Source organism: Aphelocoma coerulescens, chromosome 7 (assembly GCF_041296385.1).
Source record: "Aphelocoma coerulescens isolate FSJ_1873_10779 chromosome 7, UR_Acoe_1.0, whole genome shotgun sequence".
Lineage (NCBI taxonomy): Eukaryota > Metazoa > Chordata > Aves > Passeriformes > Corvidae > Aphelocoma > Aphelocoma coerulescens.
In genome coordinates, this window is record NC_091021.1 from 23,524,377 (window position 1) to 23,541,093 (window position 16,717).

The 16,717-nt window shown below is 61.9% G+C and overlaps 1 protein-coding gene across 4 annotated transcripts; it reads left to right on the top strand.

Moving 5' to 3' along the window:
* The first annotated feature begins 117 nt into the window (after positions 1-117).
* On the top strand, positions 118-16,680 carry OBSL1 (obscurin like cytoskeletal adaptor 1). Of its 4 annotated transcripts, none has more exons than XM_069020851.1 (27): positions 118-195; positions 1,406-2,504; positions 3,248-3,517; positions 3,710-3,970; positions 4,312-4,617; positions 4,701-4,979; positions 5,076-5,351; positions 5,474-5,746; positions 8,289-8,561; positions 8,933-9,208; positions 9,284-9,559; positions 9,848-10,123; positions 10,278-10,553; positions 10,643-10,918; positions 11,184-11,465; positions 12,192-12,467; positions 12,605-12,880; positions 12,964-13,230; positions 13,380-13,649; positions 13,732-13,998; positions 14,266-14,532; positions 14,908-15,020; positions 15,164-15,317; positions 15,418-15,579; positions 15,731-15,835; positions 15,965-16,231; positions 16,458-16,680. In XM_069020851.1, the coding sequence occupies exons 2-27, from the start codon at positions 1,466-1,468 to the stop codon at positions 16,463-16,465; spliced, it is 7,071 nt and encodes a 2,356-aa protein (XP_068876952.1). In that variant the 5' UTR covers positions 118-195; positions 1,406-1,465; the 3' UTR covers positions 16,466-16,680. The 4 variants fall into 4 exon arrangements, with proteins under 4 accessions (XP_068876952.1, XP_068876953.1, XP_068876954.1 ...); XM_069020852.1 differs by having other exon boundaries at positions 9,287-9,559; XM_069020853.1 differs by having other exon boundaries at positions 8,957-9,208.
* Positions 16,681-16,717: the final 37 nt, after the last annotated feature.

The window sequence follows — 16,717 nt, forward strand, 5'->3', positions numbered from 1 at the left end:
CTCGGCAAGGCGCTGAATGGAGCAGGCTCAGTCTTATCAACCCCGCGTGTCATCAGAGGGTATTTTTGGGGACAGCAGCTGCAGGCGTTTGTAACATTTGGTCCCTGCGCACTAACACCCAGGAGTGGAGCTGGGGGAAGCAGCAGGAGCTGGGTGCTGGCACTGAGAGACACAGGGGAGAGGTGGCAGAGCAAGGTACGTGAGTGGGGCAGGGAACTGGGCTGGGGGGCTGCCTGGGGCAGGGTGATTGGGGAAGGGGGTAGTTGAAGGGTGCAGTGTGCAGCCGAGCCATCAGAGCCGTCTGTGTCCAAAGGAGCTGCTGTGGGGTGGCCCATGGGTCAGGGGCGTGTGTGGATGGAGAGGTGGCTCTGAACCGGTGCAATGTCCAGGGGGTAGGGCTCTGGGAGGAGAAGCTGGCCCCAGTCCCTGCCGTTCCTTGGGGACCAGCCCTCTCCTACCCTCTGGCTCATTCAAGAAGTATTTTTGTTTCCCCTTCCCCTGCCTCAGCAAGTCAGAGACGACCCTGCCCCAGTCCCAGCCATGGTGCGGGCAGAGGCTGGGGTGCACTCACCGGGGGGAGGCACAGAGCACCCTGCCCCACTCCTGCCCCGATGGTGGGCACGGTTACCCACAAAGTCGGGGATGGAGGCAGTGCCCTCCAAAAGCAGGACCCACCTCCCCGTCTTTCCTTTTGCTCCTGGGGCTGATGATTTCCAGCTGTAGTTTTGAATGCACAAGGGCTGGATCCTGCCTGTGGGACTACTGTCTGGAAGGGGATCTGCTCCTGTCAGAGCCCCACTTTGCCCCACGGCATGGCCCTGTGGGGTGGCCGCCCAAAAGAGAGGGTCTCCTGCCCACCCAAGTCTGGGAGGAAGTGCCCGGATCCAGCCGGGGCCTCGCGCCCGTGACAGCCCCGTGTCAGCACCTGCCCGCTGAGCCGGCCCAGACGCTGCAGGAATGCGGCTCTGCCACCACCCGATACTGCAGGAATGCGAATGCCCGGCGGGTGGGGAAGGGGCGGGCGGGGGCCCTCTTGTCTCCGCTGTCCCCCAGCCTCAGCACCCAGCAAGCAGCTGCCTATGCTCCCTGTCTAGGCAGGGGTCCCCCGCCTCTGGAACAGGAGTCCCCTCTGCAACCCTGGGGCAGGCTGCGAGTGTCTCAGCCCCTCGGGGTGCAAAGAGCCGCCTTTTGTCGCCTCTCCTATTGCCTTGGGCTGGGAAATGGGTGATTTGGGTGACAGGGGAGCAAACCCAGTGGGGCTGTGCTGCTCCGAACAAGGGTGATGCTCCTGAAGCACGGGGATTTTGCTGCGGGTGTGAGTCCCTCCTGGTGGGGGGCTCCACATTGGCCGGTCTCTTTGATGAAGCCTGACCCCCCACTCTAGTCTGTCTGTACATCCCCCCAGGTTGATGGTCCCTACTGCTGTTCCCAGCCAGCTGCCTGCCGTGACCCTGGGGAGGTGGTGATGGAGGGGTTCGGGGGAGCCCCCAGGTTCCTGGCCTATCCACGTGCCTTCACGGTCCAAAGTGGAACCAATGTGGTCCTGAGCTGCCAGATCATGGGCGATCCCCAGCCAAGTGTCCTCTGGGAAAAGGACAAGAACCTCATTGAGCCCTCAGGCCGTTTCCATATGGAGGCCAAAGGGGAACTGTACAGCCTGCTGGTGTCCTGTGCTACCCCCCAGGACAGTGGACTCTACGTCTGCAAGGCCAAGAATAGTGTTGGCGAGACTTATGCTGCCACCACGCTCAGGGTAGAGCCAGCGGAGCCCCGAGAGGAGGAGGGATGCTCAGACAGTGTGGCACCTGTCTTCCTAATTGCCCCCTCATCCATGCGGGTGTGCCGGGGGGAGGATGTGATGTTCACCTGCAGGGTGTCCGGGCAGCCCTGCCCAGTGCTGGAGTGGGAGAAGGATGGGCACAAGCTCTCCGACCTCTTTGAGAGCAGCCACTTTGCAGTGGGGCAGAAACCAGAGGACTGGCACTTCCTGAAGCTGTTCAGTGCCCGGCCCCAGGACGGGGGAGTGTACATCTGCCGGGCACGCAGCGGCTCCCAGGAGGCTCTGGCTGCTGCCGTGCTCCTGGTGGAACCTCAGGCACTGCTGGACGGACTCCCCAGTGGCTCTCCTGCTGATGGTCCCGAGGCACTGGCAGAGCGGCAGCGGTGGCGGCGGCACGCAGCAGGACGGCGCGTGGGACCGGAGAGCTGGGTACCCAATGGCGTGCTGCCGGCCAGGGTGCCAGGGGCCAAGGCATTTGCCGTGAGCGTGGGGAAGCACGCCAAGTTTCGCTGTTACGTTACTGGCAAGCCCAAGCCAGAGATTGTCTGGCAGAAAGATGGTGAGCCCCTCGCCCCTGGCCGCAGGCATCTCATCTACGAGGACCGGGAGGGCTACTTCATCCTCAAAGTGCTGTACTGCAAACCCCAGGACCAGGGGCTGTACATATGCACTGCTTCCAACACTGCTGGCCAGACCCTCAGCGCAGTGCAGCTCCAGGTGAAAGGTAGGAATATGTCCAAGGAGTGCCAGGGGTGGCCAGGCGGTGGGGGGCTCAGGGAATTTTGTCTGGCAGGGATGTGTCTACGTGGGAGCCCAGCATCCCTGGGATCCTTCCTGCCCTTTGCAGCTAGGGTCACCCCAGGCTCCTCAGGACAGAGCTGTGGGCTGGAAGCAGGGGATGCCGGTCTCCTCCGGGACCTGTGTCTGGCTCCATGTCTCTCTCTCCTTGCAAACAGAGAGGTGGCTTCTTGGGATGGCTGTGGGTGTCCAGCCACAAACAGGGAAGGGGGACAGTGCCTTGGTGACAAATTCCCCTGGAAGTGCTGAGTGATTTTGGCAGGCAGCCCTACAGGGCACGGCTCCAACCGTCTGCACTGGCAGGAGCCCAATTCCCCCCAAGCCATCCAGCCAGCTGGGGACAGCCCATGGCAGCCCCTGCCTGCACCCCACTGCTCCACTCCACTGACATGCCTGCTGCAGTGTGTGGGCTTCCATGCTCCTGCATCCCCCAAAACTCCCTGCTGAGGTACTGGGAGCATCCCTGGGTCTGCCCAGGCTGTGCTCTGGTTCTCCTTGCCTTGGGGGATGTGCTTGTCAAGGCAGTGTCCGTCTCACACAAACCAAAGGAGGGAGCAAAGGAGGGCCAAGGGTTCTGTGCTGTTTGTGAGCTGGGAACACCTTGAGCGAAGGGCTGACGGTGTGTGCTGTTCCCCACATGCCCTGAGCTCCTGTCTCTTCCTGTGGCAGAGCACCGGCTGCGGTTCCAGGTGCAGCTGGCAGACGTGGAGGTAGCAGAGCGCGAGGATGCAGTGTTGGAGTGCCAGGTGCCACTGGAGACCATCCCCACCTCCTGGTACCTGGAGGACAGGGAGCTGCAGCCCAGTCACAAGTATGTGATGGAGGAGCAAGGGGTGGTGCGGCGCCTGACCATCCGCGATGCCCGCATCGATGATGATGGCATCTACCTCTGCCAGATGAAGGACAAAGGGCGCAGCATCGCCGAGGTTTCTGTCCGAGGTGGGGGTCAGGTCTCCGGTAGCACAACTTTGCCTTCCTATTCCCCTTCTTGCCAGGGTCCCCACTGCCCCCTGCATTTGCCTTCCCTCCATTTGGCTTGTGCCTGCTGCTGCCCCACCTCCCCTCCCACCTCAAAGAGCTCATCATGTTCCCCAGCATCCCTCCCTGGCCTTCATATATCTCTTCCCATAGGGGTGATTGTGAAGCGGCTGCCACGGAAGCTGGATGTGATGGAGGGGGAGAATGCGGTTTTCTGTGTGGAGACGCGGGATGTGGTGGAGGGGAGCTGCTGGAGCCGGGATGGGCTACAGCTGCGGGAGTCACCCCGTACCATGCTGAAGAGCTTCAGCAGAACACACCTCCTGGTGCTGGTGCACGTCACCCGCCAGGATGCAGGCATCATCTCCTTCACTGTTGGGGAGTCACAGACATCCTCCCAGCTCCGAATCAAGTGTAAGCTTCAGGCTTGAAGGGGTCCTGTGTCCTCTCTCCTGCCCATTATTGGGGGGTGATACAGAAGGGAGATGGAATGGGCACCCAATATGCTGGGGATGTGATGCTGCAATGTGTTTTCTGGAAAGGGGGCTTTTAGCCCCTGGGCTCCAGGATCCCAGTCTCACTGGCACTCGCAAACCCCTGTAGCCAGCAGCATGCTACATGGGAGCAAGACCATCCTCTCCATCAGAGAGAGAATCCCCAAAGAAACAGGCTGTGTAGCCCCTTCAGCCCTTCTGCCACCCCACCTGGGGCCTCACTGCCATCCCCAAGCAGCCAACCTGGGCTGTGACTTGCAGGTGTGAAGCACGACCCTCCGAGCGCACCGGTGGCAGCTGAGATGAGCGTGGTGGAGAGCAACACAGCTCTGCTGACCTGGTGTCCCGCGCCGGATGCCCACCTGCGCCCTGCCAGCCGCTACCTGCTGGAGCGTCGGGAGGCAGCGGGGGGGGAGTGGGTGCAGTGCCTTGCCACCGACCTGCCCAGCTGCGTGCGGGTGCTGGGCGACAGCGTGCCTCGCGAGGCCAACTACTGCTTCCGCATCTCTGCCGCCAACAAGCATGGCAGGAGCAGCCCTGTGGAGTTCCCTGGATCTGTGCATCTTGGTGAGGAGACAGGCAAGCTGGGATGTCGTGCCACAGTGTGCTGGTAGTCAGTGCCACTGGGGCTCAGTCCAGCTGTGCTCCAGCCCCAGCAGCTCGTCTGGAGAGGGGTCTGCAGGATGTGTGGGTGTGGGACAGCGAGGATGCGCAGTTCTCCCTGGAGCTGTCAGCCGCGGTGCACGGCTCCTGGTTCCTCAACGGTGCCAGGCTGGGTGAGGAGGAGGATGCAGGCGGCCGGTGCAGTGTACAGCGCCGTGGGACAGAGCACTCGCTGCTGATCCGGGGAGCGCGACTGGTTGACAGTGGGGCCCAGGTCACCTTCGTGTCTGGTGGTGTGCGGGACTCGGCTACCCTGCATGTGCAAGGTGATCAGGGCACTCACCCTGGGGTTCTGCCAGGACCCCAGCAGCAGGGACTGTTATGCTGGAGGACGTTTCTCACCCCTCCGCAATGTCTCGCAGCCCCACAGGTCCGCATCGCCCCAGTGTCTGAGGCTGAGCGGCTCCGCAAAGTGCCAGCAGGGATGCCTGTGCTGCTGGAATGCCAGGTGTCCGCCCCAGATGCCCCTGTGTGCTGGCTGAAGGATGGCAAGGCTGTGCCCCTGGATGATGTTATCGCAGTGCAGGCAGAAGGCTGTGTGCGGAGGCTGCTCCTCCGCTCAGCGTGTCTCTCTGACACTGGTGTGTACACCTGTGACACTGGCGATGATGCTGTGAGCTTTGTGGTGACCGTGACCGGTGAGCTGGGGACTGTGTGTGGGAGCCCTACCTCCTGATAGTGTTCCTGCCCTACTTCTTGCTCCCATCGTGTGGCTGAAAGCTGCAGCCAGTCATGCTGAGGCCCACATTATCCCTGGCAGAGGTGCCGGTGAGGATCGTCAGCTCCAATGAGGAAGCTCTCCACACTTACGTGGCCGGGCAGCATGTGGAGCTGTGGTGCCAGCTGTCCCGCCCGGCAGCCTCAGTGCGCTGGTACAAGGATGGAGAGGAGGTGGAGGTGAGCGAGAGACTGGTGCTCAAGCAGGAGGGACCACGGTGCAAGCTGGTGCTGCCCTGCGCCCGGCCACAGGACACGGGGGAGTTCGTCTGCGATGCTGGTGGGGACTCTGCCTTCTATACCATCACTGTGGCAGGTGGGTGTGATGCAGGAGGGCTGGTAGGGTCTCAAGGGGCTTTCTTTGGTGGTGAAGGGTGCCACAATGCGTGTGCTGCTGTCAGTATTGCTGTTGCTGCAATGGGATACTTGTCAGACATGCTTTTGCCAGGTGCTCACCAGCAGTTTGGTTGGTTGGTCGGTTGGGGTCCTTGTGGCAGCTCTTGTGCTTAAAACCACTCAGACTGGCTGCCGGAGGGAACAGCTCACTCTGCCTGTCCAAAACACTAGAGCACATGAGAGCACCCAGCATCTGCACACCAGGGTGTTTGCCAGACCTCTGCCACAGCTAGTAACCAAGCCCTCCTCCAAGGTCCTAAAAATAGTGGGCCCAGCACCCAGCATGGGGTGACTCACAGTTGGTCATTGCTCTGATGGACAGCGTTAATTGCTGACCTGAAAATTAGCAGTTGCCTGGAGACCAATGGCTGGGAGGTGTTCACTGGGTAGGAGCAGGGCAAAGCATCCTGTGGCGGCTGCCTCGGCTGTGGAGCAGCTGGTGGCGTCGCCGGCTGGCAGAGGGTAATGAAAGCTGAAAGCTAGTGAAAGGCTTCCCCTTGCTGGCCCCAAAATCCACATCCCACAACCACAGGAAGGCGACCGGGGCAAAGCTAAAGCCCAGTTAAAAGGTTGTGTGACCGCAGCAGTAAAGCCTCACTGTGGTGTTAACACATGGCAAAGGGCCAAAGCTGATGGCCAAGGATGTAGGAGTGAAGATAGGATGACTGATAAGAGATGTTGAAGAATCGGTGGAGTGGCGACTGCTAGGAGGGTGAGGAAGGGAGGGGTTTTAGTGAGATGAAGGCAAAACTGGCAGTGGGAGGGACAGGCAGTGTGGGCTTTGGGCAGAGGCAGGAGTCATTGTGTGCCCTGCAGGAGTGCAAGGCATGGAGAGCTCTGCTTCCCTAGGGTGGGAGAGGGAACACCATCTGCTGAAGCTCAGCCTTTTGGCTGAGCAGCTTTGCATCACTTTGACAGAAGGGTCTTAGCTGTCTTGGCTCAATCTGGATTTGGGCATCAGTGTCACTGGCAGGGCTGGGGGTGGGTGCCAGGAGGCTCAGGCTGACACCTCTCTGGCACAAGTGCCAGGCTGGCTGCTGCAGTCAAGCGCTGCTGTGGCACGCTAGGGGTTTCCCTGAGGCATCCCAGCTATCCCCCATGGGGCTGTTGTGGCACAGAGCCCACCTGCCTCAAGCTCAGCCATCCCTACGCATCTCTGGGTTTTCCAGCAGCTGTTGAGCACTGGAGCTCCCTCAGAACTGGTGAGAGGCTGAGGCCAGAGGAGTGCTGCCCGCTGAGGGCTGGCACATTATCCCTTCACTTCAGTGCTGCTCAACATCTCCAGCTGCACTTCAGCAACGTGATTGCTTTTAGCAGGTCCGGGGAGAGAGGCAGCCGCCAGTCGTTTGATCAGGGAGCCGGGCGGATGCAGGCTCAGCGTGCGGCAGGTTAATCGCTGCAAACTGGCGCCGCACCGTTCCCCACGCTGCGGGGCTGCAGTGTGCTGCTGGGCATGGGCATCGCGGCTGGGGACTGTCTGGGAAGCTTCCACCCGGCTGCCCAGCATGGGGCAGCTGCGGGCTCTGAGAGGGGCAGGTTGTTGCTCGTCCACCATTGTGCCCCAGAGCTGGCTGTGCCTTGTGCCCGCATGGAGCCACGGGCTTGATGAGCACCCTTGGCAGAGTCCAGGCCAGCTACGGCCGGCTGCAATGTGTGCAGCCAGGCAGGCAGTGTTGGCTGTGGGTGGCATCCCGAACTTCTCCCAGGAGAGAGGAGAAGTTCGGGATGAAGAAGTCACCTAAAATTTGTACTGGGAGCTCCCCTGTCTTTAGAGCTCTGACTCAGGTCAGAGGGGCGATGTGAGCAGTGGCACACATTTTATGTAGCCCATTAATGGTGACTTTAGTGATGACTGCAATCTGGAATTGGGTCCTGGTGAGCTGGAGGGATGGGGCTGCTGGCTGCAAGCAAACCACGTGCCTGTGTGTCATGGTTCTGGTTTCTGCCCAGTTTATGAATTGAACCTGCTACACTGTGCCACAGTATAAGCAAATGCCAAGGCTGAGCCATGACAGAAGCACCAGCTGGCACCCGGTGGCCTCCAAAACGGGGAGACAGGCAGAGGGGAGGGCACCCCCTGGAAGAGCAGCTGTAGGGGCTGGTGCTGACACCACAGACAGTGGTTATCAATGCTGGGGCTTGCCTATATGCATCCTCCCTCCACATCCCTCAGCTCCACCATGGGGCAAAGCAGGGCACGTACCATGGGAGCAAGGGCATGGCAGCAATTTACTGCCAGTTCAAAGCCTGGTGCTCCTCCTGGTTGTAATGGGTAAGGAGAAGAGGGAGACCCAGGCAGGATAGTCCAGAAGCTTGTGCTATGTAGGATGTGGATGATGTGGTGCCTTCCAGCCCTAAAGCCAACAAGCAGTGAAGCCATCACTCCACACTGGGCTGTGACTGCCACCATCACTGGCTCTGGTCTTTGTGTCCCAGCTGAGCCCCATGTCTCTCCATGGCAGAGGAGCCGGTGAGGATTGTCAGCTCCAACGAGGGGGCCTCCCACACCTATGTGGCCGGGCAGCGTGTGGAGCTGTGGTGTGAGCTGTCCCGCCTGGCAGCCCCAGTGCACTGGTACAAGGATGGAGAGGAGGTGGAGGCAGGTGAGAGCCTGGTGCTGGAGCAGGAGGGGCTGCAGTGCAAGCTGGTGCTGCCCTGTGCCCAGCCACAGGACACGGGGGAGTTTGTCTGCGATGCTGGTGGGGACTCTGTCTTCTACACAGTCACCGTGGCAGGTGGGTGCACCCTACATCCCTCTCCCCCTTCTCCCTCTGCCCCAGCTCCTTGCTCACATTCTGGCTTCAGCACCTTGGCTGCTTCTCACCTCCTTGTGAGCAGTTCCTTGCCCATGCCCCTGGGCTGGAGGGGGATGTGGGTAGGGGCATACAAGCTGGTCTGTCTCCTCCCAGAGCCCTGGGCCACTCTGCCCCTCTACCCCCCCGAGTACAACCTGCTGTCTGCCTGTGGGTGATGCCACCTCACACCCCAGCCCTGCTGTTCTCCCAGCTTGCAGCTACCAGCACTGCAGAGCTGGGATGCCCATAGCTGCTGCCCCCAGGGCAGGTAGGATGGGAGGCCAAGTGACACAAGGTCTTGGTCCTCTCAGCACTGAAGGTCTGCCTCACCCCAGTGCCGGAGGCACAGCAGCTCCAGGAGGTGCTGGCAGGGCTGCCCTTGGTGTTGGAGTGCCAGGTGTCCCCGCCAGATGCCCCTGTCCACTGGCGGAAGGACGGCGAGGCCGTGGTCCCCAGCCAGGTCCTGGCCATCTGCTCAGAGGGACACTCACAGAGGCTGCACATCGCCACGGCCGCGCTGTCTGACTCAGGGGTGTACACCTGCCATGCCGGGGATGATGCTGCCAGCTTCAGGGTGACGGTGAGAGGTGAGCTGCCCAGGGGATGCTTGTCTTCACATGGGGCTCACCCAGCACCACGCCTGATCCCTGCCATGTCTCCAGCAGAGGTGCCAGTGAGGATCGTCAGTTCCAACAGGGAGGGCCCCCACTCCTATGTGGTTGGCCAGCGCGTGGAGCTGTGGTGCCAGCTGTCCCACCCGGTGTCCCCAGTGTGCTGGTACAAGGATGGTGAAGAAGTGGAGGTGGGCGAGAGACTGGTGCTGGAGCAGGAGGGGCTGCAGTACCGGCTGGTGCTCCCCTGTGCCCAGATGCAGGACACCGGGGAGTTCATCTGTAGCGCCAGAGATGCATCTGTCTCCTACCCCATCTTGGTGGCAGGTTGGTGGCACAGCAGGGACATCCTGGGAAAGGCAGCACTGTGCCAGCTCTATGCTTTGGGGTCCCCAGCCCTGCTCCCTGCCCTCATGCATTGTGGAGGAGGATGTGCAGCTGCATCCATGTGCCTGCTGCCCCTGAGCAGCTCCCACCTCTTTGCACTGGGGTGAGAGGCTGTAGCTTCCATTCAGCCCCATGGGGATAGGGGCACAGGTTACAGTAAATAGAGACAGCAGAGCCAGGAGCAGAGCAGTGAGCAGGTCTCACACCCTTCCTCCACATCCCCAACAGAGCCACCAGTGAGGATCCTGCACCCTCCACAGCGCTCACTGGAGCTGCTGGTTCAGGCACCGGGGTGTGTGGAGCTGCGGTGCGAGCTCTCTGTGCCAGATGCTCCGGTGCACTGGTTCAAGGATGGGCTGGAGGTGGATGAGACTGACAACCTGCTGCTGCTGGTGGAGGGGGCCTGGCGCTGTCTCTTCATCCCCAAGAGCAGTGCAGAGGATGCAGGCGAGTACATCTGCGAGACCAAGGATGAGGCCGTCTCCTTCGATGTCAAGGTGTCAGGTCAGTGGAGGTGCTGATGTAGTTCTGGCCACCAGTGGGTGCCCATGCACCGGGCCACCCAGCACAGGTGCTCACCTGGGGCTGGCAGCAGAGGAGTGCCCAGGGCCGCGTTGTCCCTGCGCTGCTTTGTGTCACAGACATGCCATACCTGCAGAGCCCCCGGTGAGGATCCTGCAGCCCTGCAGACCTGTCCCTGCCATGACGGTGTCCCCGGGGGAGACGGTGACACTGTGCTGTGAGCTGTCCCGTGCGGATGCACCCGTGTGCTGGGCAAAGGAGGGGGTCAGGCTCGAGGCTGGGGGCAGCCTGGTCCTGGAGGAGGAGGGTGCCCATCGCCGGCTGCTCATCCCTGCTGCCCAAGCTGAACACGCTGGAAAATACACCTGTGACACTGCCAATGACACAGTGACTTTCACCATCCAAGTGTTGGGTGAGCATGAGGCTAGGGAAGAGCCTGGTATGGAGTGTTGGGTGCACAAACCCCAGAGACCTCAGCTCTGTTGGTGCTGGATGCTGCAGATCCGCTGGTCAGGATCCTGGAGAAGGATGTCCTGCCAATCCACCGGCGTTGCCGGGCCATGGAGGACCTGGTGCTGGAGGTGCACCTCTCGCACACCCATGGGGAGGTGAAGTGGTATAAGGATGGGGAGAAGCTGCAGGACACGGGTCGTGTGCGGCTGGAGGAGGACGGGGTGCGCCGATCCCTCGTGATTCTGGGTGCCACAGGCAGGGATGCTGGGGAGTATCTCTGTGACACTGGTGATGACAGCATTGTCTTCTTCATCACTGTAGAAGGTGAGCAGGAGGTCCCGGTGGGGATGGCCAGGGGGAGAGGACTGAGGTGGGTCGGTGGCTGCTGCCAGGGTGGTGTGAGGCTGGGCTGGGTGGCAGTGAGCATAGGGAGGCTGGTGGGGGCCACATGGGGAGTGAGCTGCACCTGTGTGGTGGCCTTGTGGAAAACCCTGTTGCTGTTCAGCTGCTGCCAGAGGAGTCTGGACAGGCTCTGGCCATTGCGACATGCAGCACAGGCTGCTCTTGCAGTGACAGCGCATCCCTCCAGTCCCAGAGCCACCAGTGACCATCGTGGGCAACACGGGCACCGTGGTACATCGCTACCTGGTGGCCGGGGAAGACCTGGTGCTGGCTTGTGAGCTCTCCCGGCCCGACGCCATCGTGCGCTGGCTCCGGAATGGCCAGGAGGTGCATCCGGGTGAACGGGTGCAAGTTGAGGCCCGTGGGGTGCTGCGACAGCTTACCATCAATGGGGCACAGCCCAGCGACACAGGATGCTACATCTGTGACGCTGCCAGCGACCGCATGATGACAAATGTGGAGGTGTCGGGTGAGCTGGCTCAGAACCCCAGGGACCCCCAGAATGGTGGGATCATGCCACAGACATGGACAAGGGGAGGGGAAGCCTCTGTAACCCAGCTGATGGCAGAGGCCAGGGTGGCAGCACGGCAGGGGAGGGTGGGAGCCCTGTCCCCAACCCTAGAGGAGCCGTTTGTCAGAAAGGGACATGTCAGGGTTGTGGTGAGACATGTCCCTGCTGCCTCCCCCAACCAGGGGCTGTTTAAATTTAGCCTTGGCTGGCTCCCAGGCGCCGCTCCTCCTGCTTTGGCTGCCAAAGGCTGAGCTCAGCCCGGACCCTTATCAGCTGGAGATGGAGGGCTGTGCAGGGTGGGAGGGGGCCTGTTGCAGGCGGGTGCCCTGGCTCCCCAGCAAGGTGTTCTGGATGCAGAAGTACAATTAAATTAATGGTCTCGATGTGGCAGCTGTGCTGCCTGTGCAGGGAGTGATGGGCTCTGCTGCCATCTCTTCCCTGAGTGAACCCTGAGCTGTCAGACCCCTCCAGCCTGCCCCTCTGGAACCCCTGTCTGGTCCCACCATGACCCCCAGCCAGCCCCACAGCCCTCCTGCCCCATGGTGACTCACGGAAGGATCACCTCTCCGCTTGCAGCAGTCCTATCCCTGCACTTCCCCGCACTGTGGGGACATCCCTGAACCCTGCCTTTCCCCACACTGTGAGGACATCCCTGAACCCTGCCTTTCCCCCTGCGCCCCTCAGCCCGGCCTGTGTGCATTGTCAACAAGGAGGAGGCGCAGAGCCCGCTGGAGGTGCAGGAGGGGGACAGTGTGACACTGGTGGCTCGGCTGTCCCTGGAGACAGCGGCAGTGCAGTGGCAGAAGAATGGACAGACGCTGTGCTCAGGTGGGCGGCTGCTGGTGTGCAGTGAGGGTCCCACGCGCAGCCTCACCATCAAGCAAGCAGAGCTGGGTGATGGTGGCATCTTCCTCTGCGACGCTGGTGATGATGAGGTGCATTTCACACTGCGTGTGAAAGGTGAGCCTGGAGGTGTCCCTTGCCCACGCCAAGGGCAGGAGCAGTCCCATCCTGCCTCACGCCGGGATGCTTTGCACCCCCACCCCATGCTGGTGCCACTAGCAGGGGCACGGCTGAACCCAGCGCTCCCCCGGCAGAGGCACCCGTGCTGTTCGTGAACAAACGAGAGGAGCAGGAGAAGCTGCTGGTGCTGGAGGGCGGCAGTGCCGTGCTCTCTGCCATCACCTCCACAGAGCGGTCTGATGTCACCTGGCTGGGCCCGCAGCAGGCGGCAGTGGCCGGCGAGCGCTGCGAGCTGCGTCGGGACGGCCGCGTGCACAGCCTCATCATCCACAATGTGGCCATGGAGGACGCTGGCACCTACACCTGCCTCTCACCCCACGACCAGATGCAGTTCGACGTGAACGTCCGAGGTGGGCGGCAGGGGGGCAGCGGGGGTGCCCGGGGATCCCCCTGCCCTGGCAGCGGGTGCTGACATGGGGGTTTGACTGTGCAGAGCTGCGGGTGAAGTTCCTGCGTGGGCTGTCGGACGTGCGAGCGCGGCAGGGCGAGCGGGTGGTGCTGTGGTGCGAGCTGTGCAAGGCGCGGGGTGATGTGGTGTGGCGGAAGGACGGGCGGGTGCTGGCGCCCGGCCCCCGCCGGCAGATGACGGCAGAGGGACGGGAGCGGTCGCTGGTGCTGAGCCGCGTGGAGCCCGGGGATGCCGGCGAGTACTGCTGCGAGTCCAACGACGACCAGACACTGGCGACGCTGACGGTGCAGGGTGAGCCCAAGGCTTCCCCACCACCTCGGGGAACCGTATTCCATGGAGGTGGTGGGGATGCGGCACAGTGATGTCAGGATTGCAGGAATGCTCAGCGTCCCTACAGGATAGGGGGTCCTTGCTGCTGTACCCTGACAACACGGCTGTAGTCCCCAGGGTGGTGGAAATCATCATGGAGCTGCAGAGCCTGACAGTGCTGGAGGGGGAGGACGCCACCTTCAAGTGCCTGGTGTCCCCCGAAGACGTGGCTGTGACATGGCAGCTGAATGGCCAGCCCGTGGTCCCCAGCGAGCGGCTGCTGGTGACAAGGAATGGGCTGTGCCACAGCCTCACCCTCCGGCAGTGCCAGCCAGGTGATGCAGGCACCGTGACAGTCAACGCCGAGGGGCTGGTGAGCACAGCTCGGCTAAATGTACAAGGTGAGGGGGAAGAAGAACGCTGGGTCTCAGCTCAAGACACAGCCCTGGGACCAGCTGCTGACCCAGCACACGGGCCATGCAGAGGCACAGGTGCTGTTCGTGCGGAAGCTGCAGGACATGGTGGCAGAGGAGCAGGGGGACGTGTGCCTGGAGGTGGAGGTGAGCCACGAGGCTGCCGAGGTCCAGTGGCTGAAGCAGGGTGTCCTCCTTCAGCCGAGCAGCAAGTACCTGCTGCAGGAGTCGGGGTGCCGGCGCACCCTCACCATCTGCTGCCTTGGCCCCACCGACCGTGGCACCTACCGCTGCGAGAGCCTGCACGACCGCACACAGGCTAAGCTCCACGTGGAGCGTGAGTACCAGGCTGGGAATGGGGATGGAAGGTGATGGGGATGGAGATGGGGACAGGGAGGGCGCCCAACTGCTGCAATGGGAGCATGTGGGCAGAGCTGGTACTTGGCTGGAAGGTGTGGTCAAGCAGAGAGGTGAGGTCGTGGGCAGGGGTGGGAGTGTGCTACAAACAGCTGGATTTAGAGGATCACTCCAGCAAGCACAGTCTGGGAAGCCAGGGCCTCTGGGGTGGAGCAGCCACCTACTCACAGATGTGGGTCCCTCACAGCCCGGAAGGTGTCAATCCGGATGCCACTGGCAGACGTGGAGACCTTTGAGAAGGAGACAGCCACCTTTCACCTGGAGCTGTCTCACCCTGGCGTGACTGGGGTCTGGACACGGGATGGCATCCGGGTGAAGCCCAGCAGTACGTGCCGGATCAGTGCCACAGGCTGCGGGCACAGCCTGACACTGGAGAGGCTTGCACTGGAAGACTCAGGCACCATCACCTTCACTGCTGACACTCTGCGCTGCAGCGCCCACCTGCGTGTGCGGGGTATGGTCTCTGGGGCAGGCTGCGGGGTGTGTGGCACTGGCACTGTCTGACTTGCAGCTGTTCTGTATCGGGGGAGACACCAAGGCTGAGCTGGGCCACCCCAGGCACATGTGTCCCCCTGTCCTGGACAGAGGTGACAGTGTGCTGGCAAGTGTCCCCGTGTCCTCAGGGAAGTGATGTGAGCTGAACAGTGGGGATGCCCAGCCATGGTCTGGGTGCAGACCCAGCTGGAACACCACTGATGAGTGCTTGCCCATGGGTAATGCCACTCCCACCCCATGCTGAAATGCCCCAGCCACAGCTACTCTTCCCTGCAGCCCCAAGTCCATGCCTTTGTCCTACCAAACCTTCCTCTCCTGTGTACTGCCTCCACAGAGCCTCCAGTCACTATGGTGAGGGTCCCACGAGACCTGGGGGTCCCAGAGACGGGGGTCGCTAGCTTTGAGTGTGAGCTGTCTCGCCCCAATGCAGAAGTGAAATGGTTCAAGGTGAGGGTTCACCCCAATCTCCTCCAGCAGCACCTGGCCGTGTCCTCCTTGCTTTGTCCCCTGGCTGCTGCCCTCCCTGCCAGTGCTGCAGACAGAGAAGAGGGGCCAAAGCAGTGGGGTGCTGCCTGTTTGCCCCCGTGCAGGATGGACAGGAGCTGCGGCCGGGGCCCAACTGCCGCATCTACTCAGCGGGACGGCGCCGCATCCTGCAGCTGAGCCGCTGCGAGCTGACCGACGCTGGCAGCTACACCTGCGACGCAGGTGACTGCCGGGCCTCCGCCACGCTGCACGTCCAGGGTACGGCCACCCAGCTCCCGGCGGTGTGCACACCCCCAAATTCTATGCTGCCTGCTCCTCTCATCCTTGGCTGACGTGGCACCCTGTCCTTTACCCACAGAGCGCCAGGTCCACATTGTGCAGGAGCTGCAGGACATCCAGGTGCGGGAGGGTGACAATGCAGTCTTCACCTGCGAGGTGTCACACGCGGATGTTAAGGGCGAGTGGTTTCGGGATGGGGAGAAAATCAAGGTCTCCAGCACAGTGAAGATACGGCAAGAAGGTAGGGGTGCAGGTGCTTCCACACCTGGTTTGGGGCTGGGAAGGGGCAAATTCAAGCAAGGGGAGTTTTTGTAGACCAACAGGGGTCCCTGCCCCCCTGCCTACTATGGGTGCCCACTGCTGTCACCTTGAGCCAGCCTCTCCCTCCCCAGGGACCCGGCATTTCCTGCTGTTCTGTGGTGTACGCCCTGAGGACAAGGGACTCGTCCGCTTTGCTGCCAGGACGGTCATCTCGGAGGCCAGTCTGCAGGTGGAAGGTACCAGTGTGGGCTGCGAGGTCTGGCTGGGCTCCCAGCACCAGGGCTGGGGTGTACCAGGTCAGCTTGCGGTGTCCCCATGGAAGCCCCCTCACCCCACGATGCTGACACCTTGTCCCCACCCACCAGCACTGCCAATCCGGATTGTGAAGCCACTGCGGGACAAGACGGTGCTGGCGAGGCACAAGGCGACACTGGAGTGCACCGTGTCCCACGCCCGGGGCCGGGTGCGCTGGCTCCGTGGGGACACCGAGATCTTTGCTGGTGACAAGTATGAGATCTGCAATCTGGACTGCTACCGCACACTCATCATTCACCGCGTGGGCCCCGAGGACGAGGACTCGTATACCTGTGACGCCTTCGATGACCGCTCCACTGCCCGGCTCCTCGTGGAGGGTGAGTGGGCACCTGGAGGGGCACTACTGCCAGCTGCTGCTGTGCCTTGCAGTGAAGGGAAACCAGGAGCCCTGTCCCCATCCCCCACTGCTTGCAAGAGTCTGAGTGCTGGGCTGGGGGGAGCAGGTTGGACACAGGGCCAACCTGTTGTCTGGGATACACCTTTTGGGTGCCCCACCAGCTCTGGCAATGCTCCAGCTCTCTCTGACTCCTGTTGTTCCCACAGGAAGCTAGAAGCCAGGATGCAGTACTCAGAGCCTGCATGCAGACTTATAGATGCCACTGCTGGGAGACAGGGTCACGCTCCCCCTGGCCTGTACAGACACACGGACACCATCCCCAGCCTGCTCCAGCCTCAGGGCTCTGCATTAAACAGCCTTTTTTTCTGACATGGCTTCTTCCACACCAGCGAGCGGGGGTCCCGCCAAGAGAAAAGGTGGTGGCACCACTCTACATCCTGCTCAGCATCCCCGGAAGCCTGGCCCT